Genomic DNA, 18,424 nt, shown 5'->3' on the forward strand with positions numbered 1-18,424 from the left:
CAATGCAGGAAAGGAGTCACAGCCTGGTAGAACAAGAGAAGGGTGCAGAACAATCAACAAGTGGACAATAGCCCTTATTCACCATATCCACCATATTTGTGAGCACCCAAGTACTGATGGGATAATACATGTCACATGGTCACTCGGGGGGCAAATGTTGTTTTAAAATGTTCCAACGAGAGCGTTGTGTCATCTGAGATGTCAATTCAGTTATTCTTGAGGTGGAAAGTTGATCAGTTGAAAACTTTTTTGAAAAAAAGAGGAGTTGTATTATCGGGAAGAAAAGCAGAGCTCGCTGAAAAGGCATATTATGCATGGAAGTTGAAATTAGAAGTCACTAAAACTGCACAAGAAGAAGATAACATCTCAAGCAGGCGAAAAGAAAAGTTGACAATGGAATCTGGTATTGTTCTCCCTTATCCCGGTAGCCTTAAAGAAGGGTGGGAAAAGGGCACCATTAATTTTCCCGATGTTATGGAGGACATAGTGGACGCATACATGCAACGTTCAGCGAAGGCTATGAAACAAGGGAAAAGCTTGTTGGACTTGGGACACTTACATAGTGTTAAATTCCACCAGATAATACAGATTTGAAATACTGTTTCATTCATAGTCGTTGCGTACCAGAAGGAAAAACGAGCAGTGATTCTTATCCCTTGTGGGTTTGCATACACAAAGAGAATGGAAAAGTGCTGACTGCTGAATGCACCTGCTTTGCAGGGTACGGTTTGCTTCTATTTGATTTGACTAGGTAATTGGATGGATCTTTCTCTTGAAGAATACCTTGCTGTCAGGACACTGGATTGCGTGTGCGTTCTTAAGCACGTTCTCAAACATCATGCGAAATAAACTGTAAAAGGTTCACAAAGAAAATATATAACAAACTTATACATACAGTGTAAAAAACCCTCTTACAATTGCAATAGGTGTTTTCAATCTGAGGGCGCTTTCCTTTTTCCTTACTGCCTTGGTAGCTAAATTAAATAATTCAACAAATTAATTAGTTATCTATAATCTGATGATTGCTTAGTTCTTGAAACCCAAGTAACAACTTTCCATCTACAAACTTAAAATTATTGTGCTTGTCGATTATGATATCTTTAACGTGTTACGGTTAAAAATTGGTCTAAGGGCGTGGCCCCTGGGGAAACATTCGTCTGTTTGCCACTTGAGAATTATATAGCTGAAACTGTTTCTTCTCTGATGTTAATAGCGGCAGTGGTGAAATCTTGCGCGTGCATCAGTCTTCTCTCTTTTGACAACGCGCCCATGTTAATGCAAAAGTCCAAGTGATTTGGTGTTCCCTTTTCCTGAAGTCTTACAGCTTCATCTAGACAATGCTATTATATAATTTGCACTGAAATTCTCTTGCCAGGAGAGGGGGTCTAGATCCTGCCTGCTTCCCAACTCCTTTAACGGAACGTCCCTTGCTATTTCGCAGTGGAAATTAAGGATGGACACTTATGGTTGGGTGTCGATCCAGCCGTCTCAACCAAAACAAGCCAATTTCCGGACCAGTTTCGACTTTAATGTCTTCTTCAGCGGAGTTTTACAGTTTCAGCTTGTCCGGTCGCTTACGCGCCATTGGAGTTAATGCATTAACTTGTTATCTACAGTCATTTATATAAACTGTGCAATTGAATTATATCTATTACGTCAGTGTGACGTCGATAATTTGACAAACAAGCAGTTTTAGTTTCAAACGAAATGATGTTTCATTAAAATAAATGTCTCCATTCTGTCCCTTGTTCGACCCTGCTATCGCATTTTGTCTCTCTTAAATGTTCTTGCTGCTTGTGCCTCTTCATCATCTGTTTGCTACTTGAGAATTATAGAGCTGAAACTGTTTCTTCTCTGATGTTAATAGCGGCGGTGGTGAAATCTTGCGCATGCATCGGTCTTCTCTCTTTTGTGTCGAGAATGCGCCTATGTTAATGCTGAAACTGTAAAACTCCGCTGAAGAAGACATTAAAGTCGAAACCGGTCCGAATAATGGCTTGTTTTGGTTGAGACGGCTATTTCGACACCCAACCATAAGTGTCCATCCTTAATTTCCACTGCGAAACCGCAAGGGAGGTTCTGTTAAAGGAGTTGGGAAGCAGGCAGGATCTAGACCCCCTCTCCTGGCAAGAGAATTTCAGTGCAAATTATATATAGCTCGCTAGTTTGAGCACTCTGGCATGGCTTAGATGTACCACATGTGTGGGACATTTGGGGTGGCTTTATAAGCTTAACCTCCATCCCAGACATCAACACTGCACTGATGAGTCGCAGAAGGCCGAAACAGTGCTGTCTGCAGTTAGATATAGCTCTTTGGCAAAGCTATATCTAACTGGATTTGTCAAAAGGTGCCTGCAGAAATTGTGAAAACAAGCCAATTCTGCTGCCGTCACAAAGTAAAAAATAGCCACCCTCACCACCCTCGGCACACTGTGGGTTCACTCTAATTGGTGATAAACAGCAAACTATCATTCAGGCCTATACTAGTCCAGGAAAAATTGCCAAGGCATCCTAAACTGTAAAGTCTTTCTTAACAAGGCCACAAACTCTAACTGCAGTTAAAGTCTCAAAGCAGCAACTCCCCCAGCCCTGTGCTTTTGATACACAACTCAGAGTTAGAACTGTCCTTGGGCTGTTTGGCAAAGCAGGCCTTGATGGAAAGCCCCCTCAATTTTGGGCGGCCACACTGGCTTGAACACGGGCTGTGCCTGTGCTAAAGCCAAAACTCCAGCGGCTACCTTTTAGCGAATTCGCTCAGATATCATGGGCCAAACGCCTGAAATTCAGTCAAAAATTGGCTGAAGACACTCAATTTACTCACACATACGCGACCCTGGCTAGTTGTGGGCCATATGTTTCCCAACCCAGCTTGTGGGGACTACGGCTTCTTTTGCAGTCATCCAAACAATATTTGGTATGATTGTTGCTTGATGTCTCATCTCTTGGTACATCTCTTCAAATGTTGTAAAACCTTTAATTTTTTTGTGGGGACTTAGTTGTGAGGACATCTGGTAATACCCTACCTGTGGGAACAGGCCAATACACAGCTTTTGTAGGGACTTCGCTATTTGCGGGGACATCTGCCGATACCCTACGTATGGGAAGAGGCCAATACACAGCTTTTGAAGGGAATTCACTATTTGCGGGGAAACGATAAAATGATATAATGAATTGGATCATTTATGAACTGCGGATATGAAATCAAGTGAAGCTATGATATTCGCATTTGTGAACGCAATATTTGCAATTGCATAGAAAAGCCTGAGGAAGCCTCAGGACTTCAACGGGCTTTAAACCCGTAACCTCGCGATACCAGTGCGACCCTCTAAACAACTGAGCTATGAAGCTACTGATGTTGGGAGCTGGTCATCCGTGAGTTCTAATGTTCCCATGAGGAATGAATCAACGATGAAATGATATATATAAGAATTGGATCATATATGAACTGCGGATATGGAATCAAGTGAAGCTATGATCTTCGCAGTTGTGAACGCAGTTTTTGCAACTCCGGTATCACGAGGTCACGGGTTCAAATCCCGTTGAAGTCCTGAATTTTTCAGGCTTCTCTAGGCAATTGCAAAAATTACGTTCACAACTGCGAAGATCATAGCTTCACTTACCTTTAGGTTAGTGAGATAAGTTATTTTTTATTGACCAGCCCCTGAAAAAAATAGAAAATAGCATTAAAACCATTGTTGCCACCTGCCCTGCACTGTTGCACCTATGGACAGGCCTGAAGAAGGAAAACAAAAATAGAAAAAGTGACAATTTAATAACCACGCAAATTTTTTTTGCATTCATTTTGTAGGTCGTACAGTGGCTGAACGCAAGGAAGACTCAAACAATTTCGGACTAGGATTTTCAACCTTCAGCTACAGCTATAACATTTTTCTTCGTTTACAAAGCTCATCGCAGTTATGAAGGAACAATGTTCCCCACAATTCAATCTGGTTAAGACCCTACTTACGGGAACAGGCAAATACACAGCTTTTGTAGGGACTTCGATTTTTGCGGAGACATCTGCCAATACCCTACTTATGGGAACAGGCCAATACACAGCTTTTGTGGGGACTTCACTATTTGCGGGGACATTTGCCCAGGGTTTTCAATAAGAGCGGGGCCCTGCAAAATTGGCCGACTGTTGCACGTGAACTCGCCATCTACTTTTCCTTGAAAATTATCCCAGAATTTAGGAATAACATGAGAAACATCCACAAAAAAGACGAGCCTTGGACCAGAAAATATTTGTTCATGAAAAACAAAAGAGACACCTGAATGTTGTGAGTAATGGTGATCGAGGATGGAGCACAAGGCGGCAGTCCAGCAGTCCACTACTTGGTGTAAGCTGCCTGATTTCTTAATTACATTTGAAGCGTGACAAATTCTAAATAGATAGCAGAATGGTCAGTTCTGATGGTGGGGATTATATTTGTGGCTTTGACCCAGTCATGTAAATTGTTAGAAATCAACCAATAATCAAGGCGACAAAATATCGGCGGAGATTGTTGACTCCAGGTAAAACTTTTAGTTTGCGGGTTTTTAACTCTCCATATATCTACAAGATCTAATTGACTTTGGACATCGTTGATGGAATTTATCACAGATTTCCTAGGCGTCATTATGCCACCTTTTTTGTCCAATGTAGGATTCAGAGGACAATTGAAATCACCTCCAATCACAATATTTTGTTCTGAATCTAAATTTTCGGTCTGCAGCTTAGTTAACACAGGAATTTAATGATGTCTTTGTCTTTGTTTGGTGCATAAATGTTTACAAGAACATAAATTTTATCTTTGATAGCGGCTTCAACAACGATATACCTCCCGATGTATCTACAATTTGAGAGTGAATAACGCAATCAAGACCTTTTTTAATCAAGATTGCAACACCTCGAGAGTTTGAGCTCCCATGGGAGCAAATAAGTTCTGCACCCCACTCGTTTTTCCATTTTAACTGTGTTGACAATGTCGAATGAGTTTCTTGCAGGAATATTATATCCGAGTTTCATTTTCGACACCACGTGAAAATTGTTCGCCTTTTTCTGAAATTGCTTAGTCCCCTCGCATTGAGAGATAGTAGATTAAGAGAATGATCGGTCATTGTAGCTGAATCAGAGAAGTGGTCTTATAGAAGTCATATAAAACGAAAATGAAATCGATGGTATAGCAGAGTGCAAGAAAGTATAGTGCACATAAACTGATAATATTCGCCTAAAACAAATTATTAATCTACAGAAAAACAAACAGTAACATATGAAGTAAGAAGTTTCCAAAGCATTCACATTTCTCATTAAACAAGAAGGGTTAAATAGTTTGACACTGTGACCGCTTTGGCTTTGGTTTCCGCTGTTTTTTGTGTCCATAATGAGACCGTAGTATGGGAGATTGGTTGTTTCTTTACCTCTGTATGTTTGCCCATTTATAATTACCTTATCAACTTTAAATTAGGCTGTTTGGCCTTTTTCAAGATGGGATATAACGTTTTCTGTATTTCATCAATTTCCCGAGGGAAATCATTCGCAATTGCAAGGTTAGTGTTTTTCAAGTTTTTAACAAAAGACCAAACATACTCCTTGTCTTGAAAGAAGCTGAATTTAGATATAATATGCCTAGGTTTGGAGTTCTGTCCTTGACTGGTATTCTTCTTAGTAGGGATGCGGTGAACGCATTCTAAATGGATTTGTTCGATATCTTCCTCTGGGATCTTAAGTTTATCGCACATCACTTTTTTCAATTGATCTTCAGCAGAAGTTGACTCACCTCTTCCTTCTGGAACATTAAACACTTTTAGATTTTCACATCTTGTGTATGCTTCTAACTTGATGTTGCGGCACTCAAGATGTTTTATTTTAGCATTGAGGTCTTCCAGATTCTTTGCATGGGTTTCCAGTGGTGCACATGTGGCGGTTGAAGACGAATTTAGGTCGACAATGTCTTTTTGAGCAGTGTTCAGGCTTTCTTGTAAACTTTTATTTTCTTTTTCCAATTCTACCACTCTACCTTGCATAGCCTCTAACTCGCCGAGTCTTGTTGGCACTTTGTAGAGCTTTTCACTGACTTTACCTAGTTTGCCACGACAATGGGCGTCGGCTTCGTCGAACGCATCTTCCTCGTCAGTCTGTGAGCCGCTTTCCCTTAACCGTTTACGACTATTGGCTCGGGCGTCTTCTTTTCCCATGTTATTTAAGCGAATGAAAGCCAAGCCGCCTTCGTTGATTACATTATTTTACAAGTTTTGAATTTCATCTAAAGGAGCTGGCAAGAACACGTCCGCCTTTGGCGAAGGCCACGTTACACTCAGAGTAGTGCACTCTTGCGGCCGAATACTATTCTCCACGTGCCTGCAAGAACGATTTTGAGTCCTCGGTGCCCACCGTGAGGGTGGAATCATTTTTCAACATTTTTTTTTCAATGCATTATCATTTCTTCATGCTGCAAATGACTGATGGATATCCAACATAAAATAATTTACTCATTTTAACTGAAACCTGACGAGACACAGTCAAATAATTACATGTTCCGAGAGCGTTTATGTGCCAAATGGTGCCAAGAGATAGAGTAGGTCCATGTGCATACATGTACATGTACATGTAAATGTAAGCAACACATTTTGACATTTGTCTGGAAACCAACAGTACAGCCTGTATTTGGAGCTGGAAGGGCAAAACACCTAAAATTCTAAATGCACACAGGTGTAAATTTATGTTCAATAACAAGAACAACAACAAAACCCTATACAATTGGAGTGATGTTACACTTACCAATGCCAATGCCAAGCCCTCTCCAGGTGCTGGTTGATGAAGCGACCCTTAACTTCAATAATTCTTTATTATCTAACTCTGATGATGCTGCATGGCGGGAATTTAGGACAATGATTCCTTGAGAACCCAGGAAAGGAGCAATAAATTCACGGGAAATCACCACATTGGAATCTATTTCTCTTGGACAGTCGATCAGATAGTCTTTCAGTACCCCAATGTCTTTCTCAGATAGTCTTTTTGAGGCACCCATTAGGAAATCAAATGTTCCTAAAGCAGCTTTCATGTCTGGAGGATCATCATCTGTTCTGACTTTCTGCTTCTTTAATTAGCGTCCAAGAACTTTTTTACCTTTGCCAAACAAACTCCAGAAATCCACTCAAACAAACTACCCACCACCATCATCCTAGTTCAAAACTAAACAAAGTAATAACTTGATGACTGACATAATCACAAAGGGCAACAGGCTGGCCAGTTGGAAAATATGTACTGGACTCTGGACTGGACTGGTCTCGAGTGGGGGGTCAGTGTTTTTAGTATCAGTTTTGGTTTTCTTTTGCTTATATTTTTTCGCTTCATTACAAATAATCACCCGAGGTCAATTGTTAACACAGCAGTATTTGGCGCCATTTCTCTTAAATTTGCGTCTATGTTTCAGGCGAGTATTTACAACCTGCGATACACAGACTTAGTATTCTATTCTGTCTAACGCCAGACGATTTTACTCGTCAATGGGGAACCCTGGGAGTCAATGGGTTAATACCATCCCTCACGCCGTGTTTTCCGTCGTAATTTCTCGCGCAGAGTTTTACTGTGGGTGAAGAGGTCACACACAAAACACAGACTCTGCAACTAAGACAAAAATCATGACCTGTGAAACATGACCAGCCAATTTCAAAAATCTGTGAAAATTGACTTGAGTGCCCTATGCGCATTCTGCACAGGTATGATTATCAGTTGACAAATTTCAATGGACATTTACAGTAAGTGCATTTCGTTATCAGTTGGTTGGTGTTTTACAATGATGTTTGTGTTAATAATAGCATGATCAGCGCTAATGGCTTCAAGATGTTCCAGATGTTGTGCAGTAACTCAGTAGATTTGACAACATTGTCTCGCGGGAGACGTATTCTCCAGAACCCACATGAATAGCAAGCTTGGTACAAGTCAGTAGACTGAAGAAATGAAGTGAACCCTGATTCCTGTGGCATTCATGAAAGAAAGCACAAAATAGAATGTGACAAAAATACATATTGCATTATATTTAAAAGGGTCAAAGACAGATCACCGATTGAAAGCATTGACAAGAAAAATCACACGGCGTAAGGGGAACAAGATTCAAGTCCTTTTGTCTAACATTAAAAATAGTTGTGGAGTCAGTGTTTTGGGTGTGACCTCTTCATCCACAGTGAAACTCTCTACGAGGAATTACGACGGAAGTGAACAGATTGCATTTCAGAGGATTTGATTCTCAAGGCAGTAGTAGAGGTTCAAAATGAATTAACACAAATACATCTATGGATGTTTCAAGACTCCCAAGAACATAACAGTACAGTAAATTTTGAAATGTTTCATACAGGTCTGTAGTTATCATTTCAGCCCCAATCAATAATTTAATTTAAAGACCCAAAGCTGTAACTTTTCACCCAAAGAAATATCAGTGGAGACAAAGTGTTTGGTAAAATTTATACACGAAGCTGTTTTCATGTGAACAAGAAAATTGAAAGTTTTTGGCTTCCAAAGCAAATGTTTCTTTGAATTACGTAATGTATTGTCTGCAAAAAAAGTCAGCATGGCAAGGGTTTCAATGCAAGTTCATAGACTCCTTTATGGTGTACATTGCATGACGGGTAATCAGGGCAAGGAGATACGATATGGCTGCCACGATTGACAAGTTTCATTTCAACATGGGTATCGATTTTTGCATAATATTATTTGGCATCATTCCAGAGTTTTGTACGCCTTCTTTTAGAAAGTGAAAAAGTCCACAATCTAGAAGTTTCATTCTATATCAAAGACTGAGACCGAGCATGGTGGTAAGACGTGTCTTTCCTCGCTCTCGAGTATTTACAGCTTTTTTCTTATATTTTTAATTTTACTGATATCCAATGCTCCTGAAATTTGTTTGGTCCGGTTGCCTACATATCTCGTCAAACTGCGAGCCCCTCTGGTTGAAACTATTGCTTCTGCAAACGTTTTATTCAAATCAAGTTCTATGGAACCTGTCTGCCATCTTGGATGTTCATTTTCCTACCCGCGTAGAAGGGCTTACTATCGGTCTAGCGTGAAGTATTACCCTGGAGCTGTCGCTAGCTTACGATTATCCAGACTTGTTTTGGCTGCCGATGTTCATCCTAATCATGGCTATAAATAAACCAAGACCAAGGCCTTTGATTTAGTTAATCATGCCCTCCTGATGCGGAAGTTGAATCAATATGGTGCGGGTGGGGGGGGGGGGGGGGGGCAACTTCTCGAATGTTGTAAAGATTATCTGAGAAATCGGCAACAGGGGGTGGTTGTACGTGGAGGGACTTCTGATTGGCTGACAGTTACATCTGGTGTACCTCAAGGGTCAATTCTGGGACCGTTGTTCTTCATAACTTATATTAATGACTTGCCTGGCGTGGTTTCTGATGGTAATAAGATAGTACTCTATGCTGATGATAGTAAACTTTATAAGGTTATTCACTCTGTTCATGATCAAGAGTGCTTTCAGTGGGACATAAATAAGATCAATGAGTGGTGTGTAAATAATAATATGAGGATCAATGCTAGCAAACGCAAGGTTATGAGAATTACCAAAAAGAAGTCCCCTTTTACCTATGATTATCATATTAATGGAGCTAAGCTCAATTCAGTAACCTTGCACAGAGACCTGGGTTTGTTAACTAGTGATGTTCTCTCTTGGAATTTCCACATTGCCGATATTATAGCTAAGGCAAACAGTATTTTAGGCCTTATTAAAAGAACATGTCGGGATGTTAATGATGTCACAACTCTTAGGACTCTGTATTGTAGTATTGTGAGGCCTAGGGTTGAATATTCCTCTCAGGTGTGGAATCCTTATACAAAGGGTAACATTAGTCGTATAGAGTCAATTCAAAGAAGGGCAACAACATTTATTCTTAAAAGTGACGACGAATATATGGTTAGGCTTCGTAAACTTCGTTTATCTTTAGAGGATATGAGAGTTATGGTAGATGTTTTTTTTTATAAGGTGGTTAATAATCATGTTCGCCTGACCCTTGATTCTAGGCTTCGGTCTCGAGGGATGTTGACAGGAGATATGCATTGAGAAGTATGGACACTCCGAATCTTTTAACCAGTCTTTCTAGGACTAATTTATTTAAATTTAGTTTCATGAAGAGAATAGTTGGGGAATGGAATAGTCTCCCTCTTGATATTAGAGATACATCATCTGGGGAAGATTTTAAGTTGAAGGTTTCTACATTTTTAACTCTTTGAATTTTTGTATATATATTTTTAGTAGGTATATAGGTAGGTCGGAGTTTCCTCCTAAAATGGTGCTGTGGCGCTTTTTGAGGATTCTTCCCATTTCAACACAATTCTTATGTACATATTTTATTGATGTTTGTTGAAATAAAGCTTATTAAAAAAAGAATATCTGGAGGAAGAAAACATTAAAGTGCCATCTGGCCGAAATCTTTGAAAAGGGAGAAATTGCTGTTGATTTTACGTTTATTTAGAGAAACGCGAGTGATATCCTGTCAATTCCAAAAACTACAAAAGCTCCTCAATCTTTCCATCTGTGAACTGAAATTAATTTTTACCTTTGAACAGCAAAGGACTCTTCTACAACAGGAACACATTCAGATCTGGCTGCCCATGCTTTAGTTGCATTTGTGCAAGAAACAGCTGTAAAAGTTACTACAGAAACATTGACTTTGACTTTGAAACATTATTCTGAAAGCACTCTGAAGAATGGCAAACTTACAGTAGACCCTTTACAGGTGAACGTCGGTGAATGCGAGAATTTGACCAAATGGCCAAGAAGTCATATAGGACAAGTTTTCAGCTATATTCTGGAAAACAAAGCCTTTGAAATTGAGTTCAAAACCCGGTGCGAACTATAGTAGGTATATTTGTTTAAGAATGGTTTTGTTCACAAGAGTGTGGTCAAAAGTCTGTCTGCTATCTCAGTTGCTGTATCACTCCATGACAATGTATAAGAGAGCAGCCCCATCGACTGTGGATTCTTTGTAAGACAAGTGCATAGCTGGTTTGAGGAAGTGCTGCATTCATGTGATTGCCGCATTACACAAAGTGAAATTTTCCAACCTTAAGGACATTTGCGCCGAACGCTACTGCGCATTTTTGCGCGCATTTCACGCACACGTCATGCATCACAGACCACGAAGGTAAACATGATGCTAAAGCCGAAAACATTTTCCACAAGAATGGAACGTGAAAGCGTGTGGCACCATGGGATAGCTGTGGACCCAGGTCTTCTCGGAAATGTCACGCAATGACGTGACAGTGCGAGTATGCCATCGCTTTGAGAACTTCGCAGTGATTTTACTCTCTTGAATGCTCGGTGACCCCTATTTTTCTTTCCGTAGATCACTTCCTTTTCTGATTTTGTCCATTTTAACAAACAACAAACAAAAATCTGTGAGTGAGAAGTTACAAAAATTTTGCCTTTTATGCTCTTGTGTGACCGAAGAGTTCTTTCTTAGGCTAATGTGTCGTTTTTGAAGGTCTATTTCACCTCAGAAAAAGACATCAGCTGAAAAGGTTAATTTAGTTATACATGTATTAGTTATGTTGAATCATGACGAGACGCAAGTGGGTCTGAACTGGAAGTACTGGATTGCTGATTTAATTAATTGTGGTTTTCCCAGTAATGACTCTTTTATCAGCAAAGAGAGTTAATCGCATTAATATGTCTTGATCTAATTAAGTCTTGACGAATAACATGCGTTTCTGTCATTTGAGAACAAGCCATTTTTTAATCACATGGCACAGCCACATTGATTAATTCGCATTTTCTAGCGCAGGCGGGCAATGGCACCGCGGAAAGGTTTTTCACCCTTTTCCTGTGTACAGAGTCTGTAGTTGTTACATCCTAGCAAGAAGTGGTATGTCTTAAGCAACAGAGTTTGTGGACATCGTCCTCTAAAATATTTTGCTAGAAGAAAGCCACCAGCGCGTTCTCCAGATGAATTTGTTCGAGTTAAACGAAGTGCTCTGCGGACGCTAGATGAAGCTCCGTTTCAAAGAAAAGCTTCATCAGAAGATGAAATTGTCTCTTCATTGTTCGGATTAATCGCTGTGTTCCTTCATCATAAACCGGATTCGCCATTACAGTACTGTGCAAAAAGAATGCAAACGAAGTTCGCGCTTTTGGCACTTTTCGACGAAATATAACGAAATTTCGGGTGAAACGAATTTTCATTCGAACATTGTCGAAATTTCAAAACGCCTATTGTTTCAATCAAAACGAAAATTCGCAACGACCGCGCGAATATTCGAGCGAAATTTCGTTGTAATGTAGCGAAAGTTTGTCGTGACATGGCGAAATTTCGTCCTGACATGGCGAAATTTCGTCCTGACAAAGCGAAATTTCGAGAGTGCTTACTAAACATTCGCAGCGAGCATTTGCCTTGTACAGTACATTTAAGTTAACGTTAGAAAAAGGCCAGTCGAAGCCCTCATGAGTGACCAAGCCGAGAATTTGTGAGAGTGGTCACAACAAGAGCCAGTCGCTTATGTGAGCCGATTCTTGCAAGAGACTAAAATTAATAACAATGGAGGGTGGTTGTCGCTTACCTAGAGAAGATAGCGTTCGATAAAATTATTTAAGCGGGCAGATTAATCATGGTAAAGGAAGCGTTTTTACAATCCCTTTCTAATTCAGTCAATGCGTGACATCTGGATTGCTTCTAAGAAACATGTCACGAAAATGTCGATTCCCCATGTGTTTTCGAGTTCTGAATAACCAGTATGTTAAGAGAAGTGTCTATTGCCAAATAACTCGAGTTTGGATTATCTCACAGCCCTAAAACGTTGACACCCTCATGATTTATTACCTTCCTACAACATCTCAATTTCTTGACATACATGTAATTTGTTTAATGGTTAGCGATTTTATTTTTTCTTTGCGTGGTACTTGCGTGACGTGAAAACCAAGAATTGTTACGTTTGGTATGTTAAAATGGCTATGGCGATGATGTTATTTGTCGTGTTTCCACTCAAGGTTGAGAGAACAGTACAGTTGTTGATTCCATTCATTCATTAAAATGCGAAGCGCTAACCAACACTACCAAATTTCGTTTCAGGCCGCAGCTACACGAGCGATTTTTTGCTCACGACGGTGATGCGATTTTTTCAAATTTTATCGCGTCAATCGCAAGTGTAGCCACCCTTGAAATGCCGATTTTTTCCAACGACTTTTTCTGCTGTCGCGTTGCCATTTCAAGGGTGGCTAAACTTGTGATTTTCATCGCACGCTGGCGATGCGACAAAATTTGAAAAAATTGCATCACAGGCAAGCAAAAAAAGCTTATTATGCATTATCCAATCCATTGACTCTCTTTTTCTCTGTTTTCTATGAATTACATGTAGGAAGGGATCAGATCTTGGTAGGCATTGTGCCACGTCTGTGCCCTTTGTCCTCAACCCAAAGTGCCAAGTCAGTGTATCCACTTGCTATTGCGAATTGTAAAAAGAACAGGTGCGTGCATGGCAGTATTAAAGTTTATAAATCAACTGAAATACAGTCAATGGGCTGTTTGTTAATAAATAAAATACAGTAGCTTTTTAGGGTATGCCGTTATCACTAGCTACAAGATGGAGGTAATGTTTTCTTCATTTGTTCAAAATTGTAGGGACAACTTAAAACTCCTCATAAAGGACATCAATAGTCAAAAGAAGATTTTGAAAGAAAGAGGCCTGACAGTTGATGGAAGACATTATTCTCTTCATTTTACAGGTTAGTTAAACATTGCTGTCTTGTGTCAAAGAAAATGAAATAGGTGTACAGGAATAATTACTTTTTAGTGTATTCCATATTTAAGAAATCAAAGGATTTGCATCAGTGGAACGTGATTTTGAGTGCCATGGGATTTTCATGCCTTGGTTACGATGATCTTAAGCTGTTTTTATGCCATTTGTTGAACAATAATTTTTAATTTAGTTGTTTGTTAATTAAAATTTGATAATGCAAGTAGCTTTCATGTTTTTTTTGTGTGTGTTTCAAAAAAACAATGGAGCCAAAGCAAAAACCAATCCAGTTACAGATAATGGACATGATAACCAGAAATGAAAAGGAAACGTGTCTTCTAGCAGGGTACACCATAATTAAGGAAAGAAAAATAACAAGAAGTGTTTAAGGTCATGTTTTATTGGTAGCTTCATTTGTGTCATGATTCCCCAAGCTCATTGTTTGTTGGGTGGATTTGTAGGGATGCTGTTGCATTGGCTCGCAGCTAAGTTGCCAAGATTTGTCAGATCCGAGAGCAGTCACCATGTAGGAGTTGGTCTTGGCAATTAAACGTTGTTTTAAAACTAGTTGTCTTGTGAATCTTTTTTGTTGACAGTTACTTTGGATTACAAAACACTAATATTGCTGCTGGTTAAGAGAGGGGATGGAGAATTTATTTTGGGAGTACGAGGGGTTGATGTTGAGTTCTGCTTCCTTTGTGATGCAATCAGGGTATGTAAGTCTCTTTTCTTTTGTTTTTATGGTAACGGTAACAAAACTTATCCCACCAACGTGTCAGCCCAACACAATGGCCAACGGGTGGACTGACGCATCACAAACATATCACTGACACACTACCAATGTGACGGCCAATACTCTACAAACAATTGTTCGCCGACTCATAACCACCCCGTTGGCCATGCTCTTGACCTTTTCACACAATTTATAGCAGTTTTTGGTGTCTAGGAGACTACATAACTGAGGTACATGTACAGTTATGCATTTTTGTTGTAACCTCATCCTTCCTTATCCAGGTGCATGAACATGTATCGATCTCTATCAACATTGCTAATGTAAGATATTAAGATTCATTCAGATTATGAAGTTATTCAGTAGTGATTTACTCTTTTCTGCTGTAGAGATGTATGTTCCTGTCATGATGTTTCCCCTGATGAAACATGCAGAGATTGTCTAAAAAGCAAGGCAAACATTGGAAGGTTTTTATTGTTTTGTAATGTTGCTAAATTCTTATAATAACATGAACTTTTTTTTTCATTATTGACCAGTGGAAATTCATCAGTTATACTGCCTTTTTTCTTGGTTATGTTTTGGAATGACTGTCAGAAGACAGACCAAGACAATGGGTTAAGAGTTGCGTATTGCCTTTTTTTATAGATCAACTGGAATTCGTGATGATGAAGAAGAACTGAGCAGTGTCCAGCTTTGTGCATTGCACATGGAAATGAGAAATACTGAGCAACTTCTTTGTTCTATTGGGCTTGTGGCATATAAAATTGACTCCCTTAAAGATGCAAATAATGCATTAAGAGGTTATGGCCCTGAGTCCTTCAAGGGTGACAGGCTCACAGTGCAAAAGAAGGCAGGACAGCAAACAGAAATCGGAAAACACAATATCCATGTGAGCTCAATGTCAGGTGTGTGAAAACCAATTTAAAGCTGTCTTGCTAAATACTTATTGCTGTAAATCTGGCTATCCAGAATGTAATAATTAATCATACGTTTGTGGTTTTCCAGGATTTAATTCAACATCAGTGACATTTTGGAACTCATTGTACATGTAACTTTATAAACATAAGACTTCTGAGGTTGTCAGAAACATACTGTGTGACTCAATAGCAGCCCCATATAAAACAACGGTCATTTTCTTTCGACAATTAAGGTTTGTCCAAAGTCCATCATTTGAGGCTTTAGTAAATCTAGTGAGAATTAACTAAATAAATTTCTTAGCATTACCATAATAATTATTATACAGTAATGTATCTTAAATTACCACCAATTGCTTTTTTAGGTCCCACAGAACGTGACATTCTGGCCAATCTCGATGAAATTGTGGAACATGCTCTCCCAATACTGAAGATGAAGAAAGCGTATTCAGATTTAAATACTGCCAAGAATATGATTCTCAATCGTATCACCTTCTGCCACTCTCGTGTTGATGTAATGCCAATATAAGCAGTATTCAGAGTCTCTTCTGCATAACTTAATTGATCAGTCTACAGCTAGAGCTAGAACTAGTGAAGTCAAGAATAATAGCATCCACATAGACCATTGTAGTGTGCAGCTGTTGACTTTCAACAGTCTTGTCGCAATGTAAGTGATTTGTTACTAATGAGGTTGACAGTGGCATCCAGACATATCGTTGGAGTGTGCAACTGTTGACTTTCAATAGTCCTGTCCCAATGTAATGAGGTTGATAGTGGCATCCAGACGTATTGTCTGAGTGGGCAACTATTGACTATTAACAGTCCTGTCCCAGTGTAAATGATTTGTTACTAATGAGGTTGACAGTGGCATCCAGATGTATCGTCGGAGTGTGCAACTGCTGACTATTAACAGTCCTGTCCCAATGTAATGATTTGTTACTAATGTGGTTGACAATGGCATCCAGACATATCGTCGGAGTGTGCAACTGTTGACTTATAACAGTCCGTCTTAATTTTGCAGTGTTTTAGTAAGAACAAGTTGTGTTTGAACCATGGTCAGCCACGGCTTTCGGGCCTCCTGCCTTTTCGCCATTTTTCTACTCTTGCGCTTGCGTGGCATTGGTGAAAATGGTATCTACATGTGGCTAGGGGTTTCCTCCACTGAGTTATCGAGTTTTTTGCCGTGATTTTTACACAGTTTCATCCGCAGAACATCGTTATTCAGTCTCGGATGGCAAAGCATTACGTAAGGTGAAGTGGTGTCATCGCCCGTGCGTTTACTATGCCAACACAACGGCTTCATTCCATTGTGAACTTGTGGGAGATCTAGTGTTTAAGCTAAATCCAGGGCCTACAAATATCTCTGGTGGTCTGGTGCGTTCCTATGGGATTCCGGTTCACACTACCAATAGACTAAGCATGAACAATGGTTATTGTTCTACGTGTCCTAATGACCACAAGCATCAGTGCTCCAACTTAATTAATATTCCTTTAATTGTATCGCATCAGTTGACGAATAACAAAGGGATAAAGCTTTGTTTGGTTAATGCGCAATCACTCAGAAATAAGACTGCTGACTTTTCAGACTATGTTACCGAATTTAAATTTGATCTCGTTGCGTTGACTGAAACTTGGTTCACAATTGATGATGTCGCTATGTGTGCTCTTGCAACACCTGAGGGATATAAGTTTATGGATCAGCCCAGGGCCAGCAGGTGGAACTGGTCTCTTATTCTGGGATTGTCTACAGGTTACAATGATAGCTTCTGGCGGGTGGACATCCTTTGAGTTTTCAGAATGGCTCGTTGTTTCTGGTACATATAGACTATGTCTCGTAGTCATCCATCGAGTGCCCTACAGTGCTGAGCATCCAGTGTCAACTGATGTCTTCTTTCCTGAGTTTTCTGATTATATGGACACTGTTATTATGTCCACTGAGAAACTTTTGATCTTGGGCGATTTTAACATCCATGTTGATGTGCCAAGTGATGTTCATGCCAGGAAACTGCAGGATTTGTTCGACTGCCTGGACCTGGAGCAGCATGTCAGAGAACCTTCTCATACTCCAGGCCACACCTTGGACTTGATGATTGTTTCCGGACCATTTTTCGGTCGTTTGTGGCCTTCAAACGCTGTTAAGAAACATACTTACAGAAATCAAGAGGGTGAACATTGATCAATTGCGGAGCGATCTCATGGACTCAGAGTTGTGTGTCAATCCACCAAGTGATCTTGAAAACCTGATTAGCTGCTACAATACCACCCTCTCTGACACTCTTGATCGTCATGCCCCTCTGAAAACCAGGGTTGTGTCTGTTAGACCACATCTACCATGGTTTAATGAGGATATTCGTGAGGCAAAAAGGGCAAGGTGTAAGGCGGAGAAAAGATAGCGGAAAACGAATTCTCTCGATGATTTTGATCACTATAGGAAGTGCAGAAACCGTGTCACATATCTGCTTAATAGCGCCCGGATTGCCTTTTATAGGGACTTTATTGAAGACAACAGTGCTGACCAGGGAAAACTCTTTAAAGCCACCAGGAGATTGTTAAAACACGACACTGGCAGTTCTCTTCTGCCGCATGATGATAAATTCCAGCTTGCAAATGATATGGGTAATTTCTTTGTGAAAAAGGTAACTTACATTTGCAAGGAATTTGATGACGCTGCCTCGGGGGCTTGTTGTGATCCTGCTGAATATGACTTTCCTCTAACAGTTGCAAAATCATTTCATGAGTTCACACCTCTGAGTGATGAAGATATCATTGCGCTAGTGCAGAGATCTTCCAAAAAGTGTTGTGCCCTTGATCCAATGCCGACCAAACTTGTTGGTGATTACATTGATGTACTGTTGCCTACCATAAAGCATATAATCAATCTATCCCTAGACAACGCGTACTTTCCACATGTCTGGAAGGAAGCTTTGGTAAATCCTTTATTAAAGCGGTTTGGACTGGATCCTCTGTATAAGAATTTCCGTCCTGTTAGCAATTTGCCATATGTTTCTAAACTAGTTGAACGTTCAGCTTCAGATCAGTTATTTGCACCCACGTCATCTA

At 39.9% G+C, this 18,424-nt stretch overlaps 1 protein-coding gene across 1 annotated transcript in view; it reads left to right on the plus strand.

Annotated features, from left to right (window-relative positions):
- Positions 1 to 9,515: 9,515 nt before the first annotated feature.
- Positions 9,516 to 18,424, plus strand: part of LOC137980682 (uncharacterized) — an 11,663-nt gene continuing 2,754 nt past the window's right edge. The window contains exons 1-8 of the mRNA XM_068828119.1: positions 9,516 to 9,636; positions 10,559 to 10,738; positions 13,343 to 13,451; positions 13,606 to 13,709; positions 14,317 to 14,440; positions 14,840 to 14,917; positions 15,096 to 15,355; positions 15,730 to 15,878. Of these exons, the coding sequence (XP_068684220.1) occupies positions 9,516 to 9,636; positions 10,559 to 10,738; positions 13,343 to 13,451; positions 13,606 to 13,709; positions 14,317 to 14,440; positions 14,840 to 14,917; positions 15,096 to 15,355; positions 15,730 to 15,878 (1,125 nt within the window). The remainder of the gene's footprint in view (positions 9,637 to 10,558; positions 10,739 to 13,342; positions 13,452 to 13,605; positions 13,710 to 14,316; positions 14,441 to 14,839; positions 14,918 to 15,095; positions 15,356 to 15,729; positions 15,879 to 18,424) is intronic.

This window comes from Montipora foliosa, chromosome 12 (assembly GCF_036669935.1).
Source record: "Montipora foliosa isolate CH-2021 chromosome 12, ASM3666993v2, whole genome shotgun sequence".
NCBI lineage: Eukaryota > Metazoa > Cnidaria > Anthozoa > Scleractinia > Acroporidae > Montipora > Montipora foliosa.